The 21,183-nt window shown below is 37.6% G+C and overlaps 1 protein-coding gene across 1 annotated transcript in view; it reads left to right on the forward strand.

Annotated features, from left to right (window-relative positions):
• LOC136261922 (E3 ubiquitin-protein ligase rnf213-alpha-like) overlaps positions 1-21,183 on the forward strand; it is a 132,326-nt gene that overhangs the window by 26,159 nt on the left and 84,984 nt on the right. The window contains exons 9-29 of the mRNA XM_066056016.1: positions 6,540-7,003; positions 8,325-8,508; positions 8,949-9,013; positions 9,192-9,462; positions 9,629-9,727; positions 9,809-9,916; positions 9,978-10,164; positions 10,228-10,533; positions 11,317-11,912; positions 11,970-12,135; positions 13,058-13,275; positions 14,923-15,219; positions 15,273-16,312; positions 16,365-16,465; positions 16,520-16,594; positions 18,554-18,660; positions 18,712-18,850; positions 19,086-19,266; positions 19,486-19,717; positions 19,790-20,048; positions 20,232-20,397. Of these exons, the coding sequence (XP_065912088.1) occupies positions 6,540-7,003; positions 8,325-8,508; positions 8,949-9,013; positions 9,192-9,462; positions 9,629-9,727; positions 9,809-9,916; positions 9,978-10,164; positions 10,228-10,533; positions 11,317-11,912; positions 11,970-12,135; positions 13,058-13,275; positions 14,923-15,219; positions 15,273-16,312; positions 16,365-16,465; positions 16,520-16,594; positions 18,554-18,660; positions 18,712-18,850; positions 19,086-19,266; positions 19,486-19,717; positions 19,790-20,048; positions 20,232-20,397 (5,261 nt within the window). The remainder of the gene's footprint in view (positions 1-6,539; positions 7,004-8,324; positions 8,509-8,948; positions 9,014-9,191; positions 9,463-9,628; positions 9,728-9,808; positions 9,917-9,977; positions 10,165-10,227; positions 10,534-11,316; positions 11,913-11,969; positions 12,136-13,057; positions 13,276-14,922; positions 15,220-15,272; positions 16,313-16,364; positions 16,466-16,519; positions 16,595-18,553; positions 18,661-18,711; positions 18,851-19,085; positions 19,267-19,485; positions 19,718-19,789; positions 20,049-20,231; positions 20,398-21,183) is intronic.

Here is a 21,183-nt window from a genome sequence, read left to right on the forward strand (position 1 = left end):
AAAACCCGACCTTAGAGGAGTGTATTTAGGTGCCACAAAACTATTTATGGCATTTAAGCGACTGTAAATGGAGTAGATATGTGTATTAATACTTATAAAATGATCACATCCAGCTACGCCTCTAATGATCAGAACATACGGCATGCCATTTATGATCAGAGTACAACATCCCTATTAATCTAGCTACAATCAGCTGCTCTTGCTGGAGAAAACTAGACATGGTAAACCACGCTCTTTAATCTATTGTGTATAGCTCATGCAAGACGAACCACATGTGTATAACAGCTATAATATAACAAAAAGGTAACAAATTATTTTTAAAATGAAGTAGGGTTCCAGCGATAAAAGTAGTGGAACAATAGACATGAATAATGGTAGCTATTACAACATAACTATGAGGGAAAATCCCTACTTTGGCATTGAGCAAATATTGGTAATATTCCAATGTCCCACATAGCTATGTTGTAATAGCTACCATCATTCATATATCTTGCTTCACTGCTTTTTATTGCTGGAACCCTACTTCATTTTTAAATTAATAAATTTTTAATTGTACTAGTAAGACTTAAATTAGGCCAAGATAAGCACAACTTAAGGTGTTCTATGTCACGAAGGAAGTGCCATTATCAGCACTAGGAATTATGGATTATTGTTATAATCAGTATCTGCTATGACCAATCATTGAACATTCGGCTGGGCAACATGACTATTTTCTAAGCACTGAAAATCACCCCGTATTTCAGTGTTACGACGAGCGGATGAACTACCATGCCATGTGTTAACAACTACTAATAACTTCTAATTAGTGCCCGAAACCTCACACCTCCCCCCTAAAAAAGGAGAGGCATACATACAATGTACACTAAGATGAGCATACACATAGGGCACACAACTACAAAAACATATAACTACAGGTTGATTCTACTAAACTTCACAAACAGGATATATGTCAGTTATAAATCAAAAACCTCTGGACAACGCATCTGCAATCACATTACCCTTTCCTCTTATATGACAAATCTGTAGGTTATACTCTTGTAAGGTCAAGCTCCATCGTAACAACCTCTGATTGCGGTCCCTCATCTTGTGCAAGAACACCAACGGATTATGGTCTGTATAAACTAACACTGGTTTGACAGTAGCATTCAAGTACACATCAAAATGTCGCACAGCAAGCAACAGAGAGGGCTTCCTTTTCTATAGTAGAGTACTTTTGTTGATGTTCGTCAAACTTCTTAGAAAAGTAGCAAACTGAATGATCAATATTGTCACTGTCTTCTTGTTGCAATACTGCACCAGCTCCTAAATCACTTGCATCAATCACTAGCTTAAACTGCTTCGTGGAATCTGGAGCTTGCAGCACTGGGAAAGATTGAAGCACAGCCTTTACTCTATCAATTGCTCTTTGACAGTCAATGGACCAGACAAATGGCTCTCGCTTCTTTAATAAAGTGGTAAGAGAAGCAGTAATAATAGAAAAGTTCCGATAAAACTTACGGTAGTAACCCGCCATGCCAAGGAAACACATGAGTTCTTGCTTACTAGTTGGTACAGGGTATGTGGCAATCGCTTCTACCTTAGCTTGTACTGGAGTCACACATCCTTGGCCAATCACATGTCCTAGAAACACTACTTGTGCATGTCCAAATTTGCTCTTTGGGAGATTCACAGTAGGCTTAGCTTGTGCCAGTCTCTCCAGTAATGCCCACAACCGCTGAACGTGTTGCTTCCAGGTGTCACTATAAACAACAACATCAATGTACCCTTTGCAGCCCTCCAAGTCCGAAGTCAATGAATTGATTAGCCTTTGAAAGGTGGCAGGAGCATTCTTCATGCCGAAAGGCATAACTCGTTACTGGTACAGCCCATTAGGTGTAACAAACGCTGAAACTTGTTTAGCCTTCTCGGTAAGGGAAACCTGCCAATATCCCTTCAATAGATCTAGCTTGCTAACATACCTGGAATGGCCTACTCTGTCAATACAGTCATCAATTCTTGGGATGGGGTACAAGTCAGTCTTCGTAATCGCATTGAGCTTTCTAAAATCGGTACATAAGCGGAAACTTCCATCAGGCTTGGGCACAAGGACACACGGTGAACTCCAATCACTGTGACTATGTTCAATAATGCCATTTTCCAACATATAGTCAATCTCTTTCTGAATAACCCTCAACTTCAATGGATTTACCTGGTATGGGTGTTGCTTACAAGGGGTGGTATCTCCTGCTACCTCAACATCGTGGCATACTGCATTGGTTGTACTCGGGGTATCCGAAAATATCTGAATAAAATTGTTGACGAGTTGCACCATATCACCCCGCTCCTCTGGCAACAGATGATGAAATTTCTCTTCCAAATTCACCAAAACATCTGAATTCTTAAGTCAAGGTTCACACTGATTGATATCCTCTTCCCTCCTCCCTCTTAAAGAAGGGGGTTGGGTCTTACTAACAGAATTAACAGCTTTGGTCCTAGACTATGGTTTCTGAGGGTCATGATACCGTTTCAACATATTGACGTGGCACAGCCTTCTCTGCCTGCGACGATCAGGAGTTCTAATGACATAATTTACTTCAGACAACTTCTCCTCAACACAATATGGACCAGAATAACGAGCTTGAAGTGTATTACCAGGAATTGGTAACAATACTAAAACCTTCTCACCAGGTTTGAAGCTTCGCTGTCTGGCACGCTTGTCATACCATTGCTTCATCTTCCGTTGGGCTGACTTCAGATTTTCCTGAGCTAACTTAGCAGCAGTTGACAGTTTGCCTTGAAGATCAGACACATGGTCCAGCAAGTTAACATTGGTATCCTCACCTAACCAGACTTCTTTGACCAGCTTCAAGGGTCCACGCACGGTCCGTCCAAATATCAATTCGAATGGACTAAAACCTAGGGAATCTTGTACTGCTTCCCGAGCAGCAAACAACACTAGGTGTATACCTTCATCCCATTCCTTCTCTGTGTCAACACAATATGTTCGTAGCATGTTCTTGAGAGTTTGGTGAAACCGCTCAAGGGCCCCTTGGGACTCTGGGTTGTAAGCACTTGATTTAACTTGCTCAATTCCAAGATGGTACATCACTTGTTGAAACAAGCCAGACATGAAATTCGAACCCTGGTCTGATTGTATTGACCTTGGAAGACCCACAAAGCTAAAGAACTTGACTAGAGCACGAATGATGGTCCTAGCTTTGATGTTTCGTAAGGGAATAGCCTCTGGAAATCTAGTCGAAGCACACATGATAGTCAATAAATATTGATGGCCTGCCTTTGTCTTTGGCAATGGACCAACACGGTCAACTATAACTCTACTAAATGGCTCTGAAAAAGCAGGGATAGGTTTCAAAGGGGCAACTGGAATTTTCTGATTTGGCTTGCTCACTAATTGACACGTGTTACACAACTTACAAAACCTAACAACATCTTTCCTTACCCCTGGCCAATAAAAATGGCTTAAAATTCTATCAAGAGTCTTATTCACTCCCAAGTGACCAGCTATAGGTGTGGAATGGGCTAACTTTAAAATAGTCTCCCGACTGTTCTGAGGTACAACAATCTGGTAAGTTACCTTCCAATCAGCAGTAGCAGGGACATTTGGTGGTCTCCACTTGTGCATCAGCACATCACCTTTCAGAAAATAACAAACTGGGTGGTTAGCAGCTTCCTTTTCACTGCAAGCGTGCTGAACAATACCACTTATCTCAGAGTCGGATTGCTGATCTTTGATGAGCTGATCGCGAGTTAGGACAGAATCCACCTTGTCATCTACAACAGTTGGCACCTCTACAGATACCTCAGTGCTACCATTTTTATCATGAGAGACGAAAGTGTCAGCAAAATTCAGCTGGATGTCATCTCCTACAGCATCATCACTCTGTGGTGTATAATCAGTTTGGAGTACTGATTCCTGTTTCCTCCGTGCCATTGCTCAGGTAACTGCACATGAGGGGAAAATTCCAGGGATCTGCATGTCACTATCCCCAGAATCTTCACTAATCTGTGGCTTATGGAAAACACATGGCTCTGCCATAACTCGCTCTCCAGCTAAATCATTGCCCAGAATAAATGATACACCTTGGACAGGTAAGGTTGGCCTGACACCCACCATAGCAGGTCCTGACACTAAGCTAGTGTGTAAATTAACTATATGGAGGGGAACACTAATTACCCCTAATCCAACCCCTTGGATTAATACGTTATTACTAGTATACGACTGATCAGACAATGGAAGAATCCCTTCCAGTATTAAGGATTGACTGGTCCCTGTATCTCTTAACACACAAATAGGCTTTGCCTTATTCTCCTCACCCACAAGCGAAACTAAACCTTGTGAAATAAAAGGCTGATATTCAGATACATTAGACTGTGGGCTCTTATTTACTGTGGGGGCCAACTCAGCTTTCTGTACTATCAAATCAGATTTAGTTTTGTTCCTTTCCTTTCGTTCCAGGCTCCAACATTCTGACATTACATGCCCTTTACGCTTACAATAAAAACAAATTGGCCCACCTGGTACCCTTCCTCTCTGATCTCGCCCTTCTCCACGACCTTGTCCACCAGCCCTACTGGTACTCCTATTCGGAGGAAACGATCTGTCTGGCTGCTTGTTCCCTAGGTGTGATGCACCCTTCACTTCATCCTTCTCAAATGACCGCTTATGTGTCAAAAAATATTCGTCAGCCTTTTGCTCGTCCAAGTACATCTTAACATCGCTGTGTAAACATTTCTTAAATTCTTCTACCAGCACCAACTGTCTCAGCTTAGTAAAATCTTTCTCTACTGTCTTTGCCGCACACCAACGATCAAACAACGCTTCCTTCTGTCTCGCAAATTCAAGGTAGGTTTGGGAATCCTGCTTAATAGAATTTCTAAATTTCTGTCGGTACGCCTCTGGCACCAATTCATAAGCCTTCAAAACGGCTTGGCGTACTACTGCATAATCAGCACACTGCTCCACTGTTAATGTTGAGTATACTTCTCTTGCCTTGCCCACCAGCACACTCTGTAATAGCAGCGTCCACACTTCCTCAGGCCATGCTAGGCTCTTTGCTATCTTTTCAAAGTGTGTGAAGTACTTATCTACTTCTGTCTCCTGAAAAACTGGAACAAACCTTATTTGTTTGCTTATATCAAAGTCCGCTGACTTATCAGTACGCGGGGGCCCAGAAGCCTCTTTAGGGCCAGCCTCAAGCTCTCTCAACTTCAATTGTGTAGACAATTCTTTTTCCTTCAGTTCTAATTCTTTTATCCTTATCTGATTCTCCCTTTCACGCTCTCTCTCTTGATACTCGAGACGCTTTAACTCTAGTGCGTTCGCCGCATCCCCTGAGGCCTCGCCCTCTTCGATCAGATCTTCTTTGATTAAATAGTCAAGAATGAGTTTCTTTATCTCAGCCTTCCTCGCTGACTCTACAACTTCAATTTTATAGTGCTTAGCAACGTCGACTAGTTCATTCTTCTTTAACGAAGTCAATGCTTCTCTCGTTGGCTCTTCAACAAATTTCTCCATGGGGGTAGCTAAATCGTGGAATCCGCTCGAACGTCCTCCAACGGCGGGAAGTCTAACAAAACAAACAAAGCGAGAAAGACTATATTACAAAAGACTTGTACCTTTACTGGTGCCTACACCCGGCACCAAGGAATTCGAGTGGTGGGTTACAAATATGGTGTTAGACAAAAATCCTTTCTCAGGACGTTAATCACTTGAGTGAGATGCCAACTAAGCACTCCACTGCACTCCAAACTATCTTTCTACTGCTTTCTGGCTGCTCCCGGACAAGCCCCCAAGTTTGTTATGACGAGCGGATGAACTACCACGCCATGTGTTAACAACTACTAATAACTTCTAATTAGCGCCCGAAACCTCACATTCAGATATGTGACTTAATTTGTCTTTTGCAAGGTTTTAGACATTTAAAAATTACATTTACCAAGTGTGATTGATGCCACTAGTCATTGTGGGCGACAATACAAAAAGTGTGCAACTTGTGGTCCCTTACACTAGTAGCTGTGCCAATATTTTTTCTCTGCATAATGAATATGGTGATCACTATGTCACAGAAACCAATACACCAACAGGATTGTAAATTTCTTGTGTAATTGCCTAAAATAAAATGCCATTCATCTCATAAGTATGTAGTAATATGAAACACAGACAAATTCAAATATGATTTTGGAGTTTGCAAGACCTACAGTAAGCTTACAACATACACTCTAGATGTACATTTTCTAATGAAGTTTACATCAAGGCCTGAAATTGTACCAGCTATTATTACTCTATTGCACTATTACATACAGGGTTAGAAGATAAATTAGCTAGTTACACTGTTATATGTATTTCTATGATTGCACAATCAAATTGTCTATACATGAATGTGCTGTGTTATATCTAGAGCATAGGAGGTTCTCCAAAACTGAAATATAGGCCCTACTTGTGTAAAGGTTGAGTAAAAAATGCTGGGAGAAAATACGGGCTTTTATACAGGGAAATACTGTAACAGTATATTGTTTTTTTTATTGTCTCATATATGTAGGAGATGTGCAATTGGTTGCTTAGTATTATCGATTTTTATGAAAGGCAGAATAATTTTGACAATTTTAACATTCTTCAAAATGTCATGATCTTCCTGATGGTGATAAACAGGTTGGATTTATTGCAAGAAATGTATCTGGAAGATAAACATTATAGAGTTTTGTTTAAGGGACTCTGCACTATTTCTAAATATAAGAACACTGACGTTTGGCCACAGTTTGTGTCAGTCCAAGAAACTTTTCTAATAGATTACTCAGTGAAATCAAGATTTGTTGATTTCCTTAAAAAGTTACAGAGAGAAGCCTCGTCCTTAAGAACTCCAGTACCAGAAATACTCTTCAGTTTCCCAGTACTCAATTTTGTACATGGTACATGGACACCATTTAAAATTTTGAGTGAGTTGCCAACATTGGATTCAAAAATAAGAGCTGCTTTAGCTTACTTTAAGCAAGTCACTGCTAGATGGTATGTGAATGTTATGTATAGTGTGTGTGTATATTGCTGTCACTGAGGCTAACTGTACTAGTGAGATATTTCACCAATTTTTATAGTCTGTTCTATGACAAATGAATTTCATACCTTAAAAGTACTCATGTAATACCAAGGGCAATAGCTGTGTGGTTATGAAACTATATTCATTGAAAATCCTCATCTGTGTCAAGGTAGAGTGGATAATGTTACATGTACATCTGCTGATCTAATTTCAGGATCCTCATCAAATCAATGGTTGGGATTTATAGCTTGTAACACTGGTAGAGTTCAAAATTGAGAGCTCTTGAACAAAGCGCATCTCTCTAACCATGCACACATACAAATTTTGTTAATCATCATGAATTGCCAAGTAATTTGACCTACTTGTACTGTTCAGTAGAGAGGTGATTATCCAAATGTTAATAGAAACATCAATTAATAACTTCTCCAAATGCCAAAAATGACTGTTCAATTAGAATATCTTGGTAGTGTGTACTGGAACATGTCTCATTTCCAAGATATGATTGATCAAAGTTTCATTTTTCCTTTAGTTTTCTTCTTTTTGCACACTTTACAAGGACAGTTGTAAAACATTACCCAGTTGTGTTATAATTTGGCACACGTAATGGTGGTCCATTAAAGTAGAGTTTCAGTAGCAATTTTCATGTGAATCTGGTAAACATAGACAGAGTTATGACCAATTATTCACACTGAAAGAACAATTTTTGTCACACTTCAGGGTTAACTGTAAAAGGAACAAGTTTAATACCGGTCTGTAGATGGAGTAGCCATTGTAGTGTAAATGTTGTATAAGAAATCAGATTTTATTTTGCTTTAATGCACAAATACCTCAATCATGAGTGTGTGAGTACTCGTGTGTAATTTAGTGTGCTGAGAATCATAGCAACATGATATTGTCCATGCATCATGGAGTTATAATAATGCAAAAATCAAACATAAATAGTACAGTGCAATTGACTTTGTGATTGAATAAAAGTGTTCGTTGTCATGCAGTCCTAACAGGCAAACTTCTAAAGGGAATAAGCTGAAATTTAGTATGTAGATGGAATGTTAATTGTAGAAGATTCAGGCAGACCAAAAAACACCAGGTTTTGATGAAAATTCAATATCCGATTGATTGTCTGTAAGCGTGTTCTTGTTTTTAATGCTGACTATTCATAAAAGTGATTTTCGGGTATTTCTGTGATGGTTTTAACAACAGTATTTTGGCTGGTGCCATTCATTTTAGGGGGAACCCTACTAAACAGTACTACCATACCGTTTGATACTTATACTTGAATTTTCTTTTTTATAGTTTCCCAATGCCAGCCAAGTTCTTGGATGATCATCCACACTTGTTTGTTGTTGATCAACTTTTGTTATATTTCTTTGTACAAGTGTCTCCACTTGAAGAGTATAACAACTTAATCAAAAGAGTCCCTCTTTTTATGATTCTGATGGGATTGCTGGAGAAAATTCCTTTAGATGATAAGCAAAAGGTTATACATGTAATATATACTAAGTGTGCTGGAGCTTCATACTTATAAATCCATCATTACCTATCCGTTAATCCTGAGTACTAACTGAAAATTTACATAGTAAACCAGTTACATATTTAATGCAGCTACTTACTCATTATTGCTGAAATAGTTTGATCCAAAGGTGATAGGCAGATTCCACTGTTTTATTGGGAGATACAGATTGGCACCATTTTAAACACAGATTCCATCTGGCAAACCTTCAATGTTAAATTGTCTGCTAATCCTGGGCTTGATGCTTCAAAATCAACTTTTAACCAAATATCCTGTGGTCGATATACACGTTTAAGCTTCCATTAACCTGAAGGCTAACCACTTGGATTTAAGGAGATCATGTTCTGTGTAATTACAACAGTATTGTATGGCTGCGCTATATAAATAAGAGTTTTTCATCACTGTAGGAATTAGATATGGTTACTCTGTTACTTGAAACAGGCAGCAATCTCAACTATTCTTTAGAGACCAAGTAAGATCACAGTATAGATACAGTATACATAAAATGTATGGATGAGCAAAGGTTCGTTCAGTTGTGATATAGTTCATGGATGAAGAGTTCAGTCTTCAGTGTACTGAATGATTTTAGCTTTAGGTTTTAAGCATAACTGTTAGTAATGATGTATTTAGTATATTACCGTTCACAATAGAAAACAGTTGATTGCTGCAGTGGAGAGTGCGCTACAGTTAGTAGTGAAAGGACGGCAGAAATATGGCACTTTAAACCAGCAACTTTGTATCATGGTCGAGCTTTTTTTACTGCTGCGTGAAAGAGTTAATGTTGCTACTGAAGATGAAGAAATTCTCTCTTTAATGCATAATAAATGGAACTTGCAAGGATTTATTCAAGAATTGATTCAAGCTCTCTTGCCTCAAAAAGAGTTTGGGGGATCAAAACATAAACATCTTGAAGAAATTGTGGTAAGATTTATCTGTAGCGTGTGAATTGTAAATTATTTAACAAAATAGTAAGTAGGCTCTTTTAATATGTGTTTGTTCTTGTCCTGGCATGCACAATCTATATGGCCTTAGCACATAAGCTTGCCATATACTTTTAATCTAATTGATGGCACTTGATACTGTTTAGATTTGGACTAGACTGAATGAAATCAATTGTCCAAATTCCTTTGAAGTGGATTGGCATACTTCAATTGAGAAAGTTATTAAAGAAAGAATTTCAAAAGCGGTATGTTTATTTACAACAATACTTTATCGTGAATTGTCTTATAAACCACTTCTCACATTGCTAAACTATTTTTTTTTTCAGAAATCACAGTTGAAAGACATTTTACTTTCAGTTGACTTAGAGACTACCCCTGAGTTTCTTGTAGAAATCATATTAACGTATGTATCAACAAATTATGAAAATATCCAGGTAAGTTATAGGCTCTTGTGTGTTATTTTTATTTGTTTGTAAATGCTTGCTATTACTTTAGGATTTAGAGGGCTCAACTTTGTTGCAACAAATTTTAAGCTCACCAACCCGTTATGGGCATAGCATTGCTAATCGTATTTTAAATTTGTTGTCAGAAATGTTAGAAAAAAGATACCCAAGGGCAGCAGATGTTACAGAAACTGAGTTACTGGACTGGAAAATGTGGCCAAGTTACCTTGGAATGATTGGTAAATGTTTACTCTGTTTTAATTTTAGCCATGGATGTGATTGCTAAATGTTCTGTTATGTAGTGAGAAGTGTTAAGCTGAGGAAAGAGCATCACTTTGCAATAGTGGCTGCCTTGTCACAGCTAGGAGAACTCTGTAAGAGTGTATTTACCCAGACAATAACTTTGGATTCATTGAACAACGTCAAAAGAAAGTCTCTCCAGCTTAGAAAGTTGTGTGATGCAGTTTCCTCTAGTAAACAAGAGCAGTATTTTGAGTACTCTGAACTTGAACCTTGTCTAAAAGAGTGCTACAGGCTACAAGAAATGTTTGAGAACTACCAAAAGCGTATTTCTGTTTTGATACACTTCTGCAGTGACATATCCCATGGTATGATAATCACAAGAGTTTTAATAACATCAGAAAGGAGAGTATCTAATTCTCTACAGTCCTGTAAAATATGATTGCATTCTCTACAGTCCTGTTAAGGGGTGGATCTAGGATTTTACTAAGGGTTAGGGGAGGGCACACTGGTAGAAGTGACTGTGTTATGTGAAATGTGAAGCATGAGTTTTCTAGGGTCTGGGGGCATGTACCTCCAAGGAATTTTGAAAAAATTACGTTAATTACATTCTAAAATTGAATTGGGCAATTTGACAAATATTTATTAATAGTTCACCACTGGAAATATGAATGCTATTAGTACATACTGAGCTAGAAAACAGAATTAGTATAGTATAAGGTCTATAGGCTGCTCCAGGCTATGTAAGACAGAATTTTAATTGAAACTGAACTGAAATGGCTACTTTGCTTAGGGGACTAATATTTGGGGAAATATGAAGTTCTAGTCTTCCTTTGGTAAGGTATATCTGAGTGAATAATCATATCAAAAGTTAACAAACAAGCACACGAAAGAACTACTAACTTATCCGCTAGTAACTTTTGCAAAGTAACTGTAACTTAAGTTACATGGGATAAAAATAACTAGTAACTAGTTAGTTAGTGTAGTAAATATATATATACTTGTGCACTAGAGTTACTAGATTAATTACAAATCAGCCATGTTTTTGTGATACTTATATATTGACATATTATACATGAGATCTCCAGGACTTACAAATCTTCTTAAATTTATATGTGTAGCATAACAGATACTTCCGTCGTGTTTTGTAGGGTCTCTAACTCAGAAACTTCGCAGTGAGCTTTATGCTGATAGCAGGGATGTTCAAGTTAAATCATTATATGAGACAACAACAGATGAGTCTGGTGTCACACAATTTGCCTGTACCTACTTCAGCTCCAAGGAAATACCAAATGATTTGTTACAGTATCTGTACATTGTTGGAAATAAATATCGCAATGATTTGTTTGAAACTTGTTGGAGGTGGAGGAGCAAAGCTTGTTCTAACTTGAAATCCTTTGTTGCAGTGCATGAGGAAATATGTATGCCAGTTTTGAGTGAATGTAAAGAGATTTTGATAACTCTACAAAGAAACACCATGACTTTGGAGACTGTAGAAAAGTATTTTCTGAAATTTGAATTAAGAGATCTACAGAATGATTTAAGTCAACTTTGTCAAGGAATTAAGGAGTGTTTTCCTCAAGACAAACTTTTACCAGCTAAAAAATGGGTTTCTGCTGCAGTCAAAGTTATCCAAGAGTACAGAAATATTAATAGCTATATGGTTGCAGCAAAAGTTGTATTACGGTTGAAAGAATCCATGAAATTAAGTGGTGACTTTTCTGTTATAGAGACGATTGCTGAACAGGTATAGTGAGTGCCAGCTAGTAATAGCAAGATATTGTTTTAATTTTATTGTCTGTAGATGAAACCTGGTTTCAAGAAGCAAGCACTTAGTGTTATCAGCAAAGAATTAGTAAAGGCTGGTGAGGATCTAAAGAACTTATCGACAATTCCAGGACGGTGTGAATGTTTGAAGAGCTTTTCAGAAAGTGCAGATTTAGTGGAGTGGTTAAAAGTTGAAACAGGAAGTTAGTATATGCTTTGTTGTTATGCACGTAAACAAATACACAAGGATCTGCTAAATCAAACCATCTGTAGTTTAAATACTGAGCAAATAGGTGCTTGCAATTTTACAAGAATAGTTTTGAACACTTTTCAGATGTTTAGCTTCTTTTCAGTGTCCTAATAAAGTACACATGAATTACCTCAGATCAACCATCATTTGAATGTCACTTGTTCTAGATTTGAAGAGCTAGGTGTTCAAATGAGTTTGATCTGTTTGTTACATAGAAAGAAGCCCAATCATTTGCTAAGTTTAATGGTATTATTTATTGTTCAAATTACATACCATAATCCATTAAATTCTGAAAGCCAGTATTTAGGCTTTGGGTTTTCAAAACCAAACTGTGTAACATCATCACATGTAATAAACTGTAATATCCTATATCACACAATCATCACAGCAATCCTTTCAGAAAAGCTAGTTATGGTACTTTTCTTTTTGCCACTAATTTATTCATGGAAATCTACAAACCTGTTTGTTCCAACTTATTGGCATCTTAAGATTAACATGGCTATCAGGTAGCCACTACCTTAATAAAACATGTATAGCTACTCTAATAGAATGATATTTAAATAACTGGGTTTGAATTTGTCTTAGTTTGTTAGTCTGTGCTTGAAGGCTTGGTTATACTTTCCATACAAATGTATGTGCTCATGTGTGGGTGTCCAGCCTATTTGTTTACCTTGCCTGTGAATTGAGATTTTCACAGGACTTAAATAAAATTGGTATTGTATTTCCTGCATGCAGAAAAATTTTTTTTGCTCTTTAGTTTTGTGCTTGTAGTTTAAAAAAATATTCTTTGTGATTTTGTCTGGGTCTTCCAAAGATGGACTACGTTAGTTTTGTGTAGTTCTATTTATTGTATGATATATAACTGTGTATTATAGATGTTGGAGCTGTGGCTAACTTTGTGGAAGTTGCCACTAGCACGACAGGAGAAGGAGATTATCACTTAGAGAGATTGTCAATGTTACACACAGTAGCAACAGGGTACTCCTCCCTTATATTTGATGTAGTACCTACCACTGGCTTTAAAGAGTTGAGTATTAAGTGTAACAGTCTGTGGAGAGCATTAGAAGAGAATCCTGAACTACCTGCATATCTGGTAATGTATTTGAATAGCTAGATATTGTGATGGTAATTGTGTAATATTTGGCATTTTAAAAAGTGGCCATATTTTGTTTGCAGTATTATAGGTTTAACAATGAGGACAGTACTGTATTGCATTGCTATACATGAAATCCAAATTTACATATAATAATATTTATTGGAGCTAGGTTAACTACATTACTGCATGTATAACTTCACATTGTTTTACCTATACCGTAGCCTTGTGTAAAGGAATTATGTTTAAAGTCTTTTTTAACAACACAAAAACTATTATTGAATTCCACAGTGTTTTGCTTAGTAAGTTATAGCAAGAGTTAATAATATTATTAACTCTTGGTTATAGTTAAACCCCATCAACCCGAGATTGAGGCAAAGCTGAGGCTGAGGTGTTCATAACTAGATATCCTATGAGTGTAGGTGGGGTTTAACTGGCTTCTATCCCACCTTTGAAGCAGTCAAGTTCACAAGCAAGGTCAATAAGGCTAGACAAGCATGTCAGTTGCATATGGCTTCAAGTTTTGCTGAACTTTTACTTGTTCCCAGCTGCCCACATACTTGATAAAGCAACCTTTGCATGATCGAGCATGTGGGCGGAAGGAGACGAGACTAGTTTTACAATGTATATGGCTTCAAATTTTGTTAAGTTTGTAGTTTTATATGTGTAAGGCTTCAATTTGCTTGATTACACTTTTTTCAATTGAATGTGTAATTATGTTGTTTTCTATATATGCACTGGCGTTTAACTACCATTCCCGGGCTACCATATGTAACACTTTCACACCTCAGATCAAAGGAACCTCCCAGGCTACATTTTGTATGTAGCCCGGCTAGCTGGGCTACAACTGGGCAGTGATAATATAGATGTTGAGACTGAAATCGATTATGGGGATCGATTAATACTCATGTGATTAGGATGCATGACTTGGATTTTGCCATGAAAACTACTCAGATGGAGAGTGTTTTGTTATCCTCGCCATCCTATGAGTTGAAAAACGTTGGGCTAAGGTGAGAACTAGTGCTATAGCTTATTCACTGATCATTTCTGCACGTTTTTGAATACGGACATGCCCCATCATGAAGCTACCACTCTACATGGAGTAACCACTCTACAAGCAAGCTTACTTATCTAGGCCTTTAGTGAACTCCGTAATTTTCCATAAATGATTCAATAGCACTGATCAAAACATTAAACTTGCATAACCAAAATTCTCCGTGGATATGTCCGTTCATCGTAACCAGACGTAACCAGAATGTACTATCTGCTGACCCATAATTGAAAAATTTAGGTATGCATATAATGCATCCAGTGGCTGTACTTGTATTGGCTTAGATGATTGATCGCCCTGTACAGGCTATCAGCTTGATAAGTGTTACATATTAGCTGTAACACGGGGCATTCGGGCTTTGCCTGATGTGTATTCCCTCTGCCCTCAGGCCTGTCGCCTTCGGGCAGTTGGGCATACATATCAGGCAAAGCCCTCATGCCCGTGTTACAACTATTACATACTCCCAGTTTTTACTTTGATGTATGGCTTCAGTGGGATAGAATGGTGGTTGTTCTCATAATATTCACAATAGGCAGTGCATTGATATTGCTACCTTATACCTTTAGACAAGTGTGCATGCTTATTATTTTGCATAGACACAATGCAAAAATGACTTAGACTGGTATAAGGAGATTAAGAAAATACAAGGATCTGTAGAGGTTACTTCAGTCAATCAAGTTGAAGATATAAACAAGTTTGGAGCATACACCATCAGCTGTAAAGGAAAGAAAATTTTGCCATCTATAGAAGATGCTATTGTGCTAGAGATCTCTAGAGTAAAAGCTGCTAAACGGAGTTATTCATTTAATGATCTAAGAGATCTTGAAAGTAAATTGGTACTGATCCGAGGCAGAAGTACCAAAGGAGGAGCAGAAATTGACAGATTTTTGGATGTGAGATTTAGTAAAGATAATGGTGGTGGTTTTATTGTACATTTCATTTGTAGGTGTTTCACTTGGTTTGCAGAATTGCGAAGGCCTTGTATGAGTTACAAAATGCAGGGCACACTAAGTACATTTCTTGGTCTTTGACTTTTACCTGCTCAACAGCATCAGCTGAAAAATTAAGGAATCAAGCAGTAGAGATGGAAAATGAACTGAGTGAGTCACTCAAATCAGTACACGAACATCGCCAGAACTTTCATGGATTAAATTATTTCACCACACAGCAGCTATTGCAAATCAGACGGGAGCTTGGAAATTATAAGCAGTCAAAACCAAGAACACAACAATTGTACTCATTGTTGATGAGTTACTCTCTGAATGTTACGGCTAGTGACATTGAAAGAGTGGTTGATGAAGTTTGCAAGTTGTTTAGTGAGCAAGCAGCAAATGAGCAAGTTGAAGAAAAAAGTACTGAGACACAGTTGAATGTTGTTACTGAAAACAAATCATTTGAATTGACCAGTGCAGAAGAAGATAGAGAAGTCAGCAATGTTAAGTCCTCAAATGAGGAGTACTCTAGCAAGGAAAAACTGAGTGACTTGATTTCTCAACTTTCTCCAGAGGAGGAAGATGTTTTTGAACAACTTCGTGCATTGGAGTTTAACAATGTGATATGCTACAAGGCTGTGAGGCATGCATTTTCATCTACTGAAGATGATGATGAAAGAATGGATGTTGCTATGGGATGGTGTTTTGATAATAGCAATTTATGTGATGATAATGAAGTTAGTTCCATCCCTAAGACAGCAAGTGGTGAAGAAGTTAATTTACCGCATCAAAGTACTCCAGATAGCAATACTTCATTATCTGAGAGCTACAATATTCAACATCCTGTGGTACAACAGCTTTTAGACCTTGGATATTCAGCTGAGCTCTCCATTAAAGCAACCAAATTGCACCATGGAGATTTTGAAAAGGCATCAGAGTGGTGTCTGGATGATGAAGCTAAGCATCATGATACAGAACAGACATTGTTCAGTAGTATAAGTGAAGGTGTTACTACATCTTTTCAACAGGATGAGGGAGATGAAGTTTCTACAAGGTAACATTGCTAGTTATATTGTAGATTAGTTTAGTTACTGTAATTTTATTAGTGATGAATGGATGGAGAGTTGGGACAAAGAGTCAGCCAATGAATACATGGACTTATTAGAAACTGCAGCTGTTCTTGAACAAATTCATGATCAGTTTCCTGGTAAGATATTATCTGTAACTTTGGTGACTAACTATTTGCTGTGCTTCTATATAGGGCTGTCTTCAGGGAGATCTTTTCCAGAGAAAATTTTACATGTTGGAGAACCAAATCTTTTAATCGTTGCAGCTGGTTTGTTCTGCTCAACTTATGTGTTCTAATTTAAACTATTCACCTAGAAGTACATAGGTTGTACAATGTAGGTTGTACAATGACACTGACTAGTCTTATTAGCAAATAAGGAGTTATCATACAGTACGGTAGTACTGTATACCGTATGGCTCCAAATTTTCGTAGCAAAAAAAATTCGTATTTTTCGTAATTGTACTGTAATTACGAAAATTTTTATTACGAAATTTTCATGTGCATTGAAATCAAGCCACCGATAGTTAAAGCATGAGGCTTGTGAGGGTTTAGCTATACGATAGTGTTGGTGTAAAAGGAGTTTGTTAAATACCATCTCCAAGTAGACTACTATCACATGAAATTTACTATTATTATTATCATTATTATTATTATTACTCTTCGACCTTAAAATAATGCTCGGCGTACTACCTGTCCAGTCGTTTTTGGTACACTTAATAACCTCTGACACAAGTATGATGCTTTTTTTTCAGTACTCATCCATCCATTAACCATCCGTGCTTCTGGTTTTGTCTTCACAAGTATTCTACTTCGCGACGATGTAACTCGTGTTCCACATATTACCGTAAAAGCACGTATGTGCAACATCACGATTTTTTTTAAATTACGAAAGGGCTTGAAATTACGAATTTATTTTTACGAAAATTTATTTATTGATGAAAACATGGCTTTTTACGAAATTTTTATACTACGAAAATTTGGAGCCATACGGTATTAGGGATCAGGTTTTTCTAGCCAAAAATATCATCCAAAACCAGCTTCACAATACCATCCTGGTGCCTTGGCAGTATTGGTCAACTCCAAAAGTGCCTTCAGTACAACCCTAAAATACTTCCAATAAATTTCTACAATTTTTTTTGAATTTTCTACTGACTGACTAACTGCCTGCCTGCCTGCCTGATGCCTTCAGACAAGTGTAACTTGATAATGGCTAAGGCAGCTTGATTTTTTTCACTGTTTTGAGTTGCTTCAGCCCAACAGGTGCCTTTTGGCATACTGCAATATGTACAATGCATGCATTATGGACTCACCTTTGTCCTCCTTTGTGTCCCATTTCTTTTTGCTGACAGCCCAAGGTGTTGATTTGTGGTAGCTAGCACGATGGCTTCCCTACGTTAATGGGGAATCGTCTGTATTTTTGTGGAGACTGGATTGATTACAAAAGCATTTTTCTTATTGCTCTATGTTTCTAATGCTGTGTAATTAGCTGAAAGCAAAGTGTGATGGCCACTTCACTTTCAAGTCAGTAATTGATAATTGGAGTTCGCAAATCTTCTGTATTTTTTGAAGTGACTGGATTGATTGCAGAGGTGCTTCTCCAACTGTTCTTTGTTTATAATGCTGTGGAACGAGCTGAACATAGCTGGAAGCGAAGCACAATGGCCACTTCACTTTTGAGTCAGTAATTGATAGTTAGAGTGTGCATTCATTTGTAACACTACTTCTGGTGCCATCCTTTCTTTTGATGTGGTATGTGCAGGTGCACCAGTCATAATTATGTTATAAAAAAGAAAAATGAAGTATTTTAAGTTCGAATAGGAATCATAGAAAATAAAAGGCAGGGAAACAAGGTAGGTCACCTACATCTGCAGATATATTTAATCCCTAATTCAGTCATGGATACAGGGATTAAATGTCCACTAGTATATCTGCAGGTGTACATGACCTCCCTTGTTTCTCTGCTTTTTTTATGATCCCTAATCGAACTTAAATTCTTAATTTTTCCTCTATTTGTTGATTTAAATTTATAGATTAAGTTGCACACAAGTATGCCCATGCATAAATATGCTGATGTACCATTAGATGCATGGCATAATCATCAGAGTAACTCTACTAAGAGTTAATACTCTTGATTCTACTCTGTCATACATACTAATTAGTTGAGACAATATGACATTTGCTCATACATGCCTGGTATATACATGCCAACTTTTAACTACCTTGTAGGCAATGTGCTAAAGACAGTGTTGTCTTTGTACATGGAGGACCCCCAGTTACCCTTACCATCATCAGCTGAAGTGTTCATATGTACACCCACCACAACTGCTGAAGAGGTGACTGGCTAATTCTCTTGCTGAATAACTGTATATACTGCATACATGTAGGTTGAATTACTGTGGCACAGAGCAACAAAAGATCCTGACTACAAGCACATTTATTGCCTTGTACATGCTGAGAGACTGTCTTACCAAGTGTGTGAAACTGCTTTTAAAGAATATGACAGTATTTGTCAAGGAAATAACAGTATGTTATATTGTGAATAGTATATTTTGTGCAGCTGATTGAATTGTTGTTCTGGCCACTGTTTATCATTCTCCAGCATAAATATAGCTTGTGTGTGTGCGTGTGCGTGTGCATGTGCGTGTGTGTGTGTGTGTGTGTGTGTGTGTGTATTTGTATTTGTTACTGTATTGTTGTTCTGGCTTATGGTTGTAATTTGATTAGTAGTAGAGTCATTCATATTTTCTGCCATGTCTAGATTATCGTGTAGTGATAATCTGCAGTTTGGAGGATGAAGAAAGAGCTCATGTTATTTCTAAGCTACATCAGTATCGCAGGGAATATCCACCACTTCCATCTACAACTCAAATAGCATCCTACCTTAAACAGCACCTGATCAATGAGGATCCCAGTTGTGCAGCAAGAGTTGATCCTGAAATGTAAGATGAATGACATAGAAATTGTGTGTATTTATGGACGCTAAATTTCTATGAACTAATACTAGTAGTAAAGATTGCCTTGTGTATGCATAACCTATGTACTGTATGTGTTATTTAGCTAAAGGTATTTTCAGGGCTACGTATACACAATCCATTATGTTTAATGTATCCCTCAATTATTGTAGTGCTTGTATGTTGCATCGTTTACTGTATTGGTAGGTCTTCAGTCAGAGTGGTGGCGTCAGATGCATCAGGAATGGGGAAGAGTTTGTATGTGGAGAAACTAGTTCAACAATTACAACGACGACGGTCTAAGACTGATGCTCATGTCATTGTACCAGTTCATGGACCTGTGGTTAATACCGACATTATCATGACATCATTGTGTCATCACATCCCTGACTATTGTGCTCCTCCTGCCCAAATTATTCATCTAGATATTGCTCCTTCTGTGAGTTAAATCTAGCATGTAAAAGAATGTAGTAGTTTGAATCTTGCTTACTTTAAAACTTCTTTATTTCAGGTTTTGTCTGATATTGATACACTCTTATTCAGTTTGTTGATACTAAAGTCACTTACTAACAGCAAGGGACATATTTGGCAGTGTTTACCTGTTCAGTATTATGTTGTTGAAGTGACCTACTTGAATCTCAAGTTGAAGGCTAAAGGTCAAAAGACCAAGGAGCTGCTTCCCAGTACTATGTCACTATTGGAATTGCTTCCGACTGTAAATTGTTTAAGTCCATTAAAGGTATTTCAAAGATGCAAAGTGCCTAAGACAGGTATGAAGTATGAGTACTGTAGGTATTTCAGTTATTTGACCTCCTGGTGATCTCCATTTTACCAAGACCAAGGATGAATAAAATGATGAAATTTATGTAGGCCGATTAAGTTAGCATTAGCTTTAGGATCCATCACAGGGTTTAATACTTGAGAGTTATTATAATTACTGTTGTTTTTTACAGTGAGCACTGAGGTTCTAATGGATGATGGTACATTTCGGAGTTCAAGGTTTCAGCGTGTGTACCAATATTTGAGAAGATATTATGTTGCTAAGAATTTGTCTCGTTTCTTTTTTGATCCACACACTGTGGAAGGAGATGCACACAATGCATTGCATTTGTTACTGCTGTAAGTTTTGTTCCAAATATGATTGAATGTGTACCAAACAATATAGTGTTATTAAGCATATTATACAAAGCTATCTTTAAGTTTGATAGAACCAGTTACTACTGCTGACCCATATGACCCGCTGATTCTGATAGCAATCCAGGTCTGACCCGGATTTGACCCGGTGAATTAATTAAAACTGAGACGTGTGCCAAGAGTTACATTTTGGGTGCTTGACTAGTGTGTTTTGTTAAGTACAAGGGTAGCTATATGAAAACTAAACAGGTAAAGTTTATGATTTGTTTAGTGAGTATGATTCCACTACTACACACAGCAAGATATGGTGCCTGTAAGTCGGTGTGGCTTCATGCATTCAACACACAAATTAGCATGGCTCCATGTATACTTACATATGCTATCACTCCCAATATTAAAGTGGGCATGGCTCATAAGAGAAGCTGGCCTACTGCAAAATTAGATTGTCTCGTACAATAACAATTGATTAGTGGGCATAAGCCTGCAGACAGTTATAGACATTGGTTTGTGCATACCTATGGCGTAGGACTGCATTACTACAGACAGTAATCCTAAGAAGTGGGAGTGGCTCAATAAAGAAGCTGGGCTGCAGCAGGACTAGACTATGACACATCATTATATTTCCACACTATCAAACTAATTAATTCATTGTACACATAATCCAGTCCATATCAGACTTGCAACCCGGATAACCGAGATAAAATGTGACCTGATAACCTAGGTGACTCCACCCGGTTTCAATGCTGACCCAATATGCCTTTAAAGTAATCT

The sequence above is a fragment of the Dysidea avara genome, chromosome 7 (genome assembly GCF_963678975.1).
Source record: "Dysidea avara chromosome 7, odDysAvar1.4, whole genome shotgun sequence".
Classification (NCBI taxonomy): domain Eukaryota; kingdom Metazoa; phylum Porifera; class Demospongiae; order Dictyoceratida; family Dysideidae; genus Dysidea; species Dysidea avara.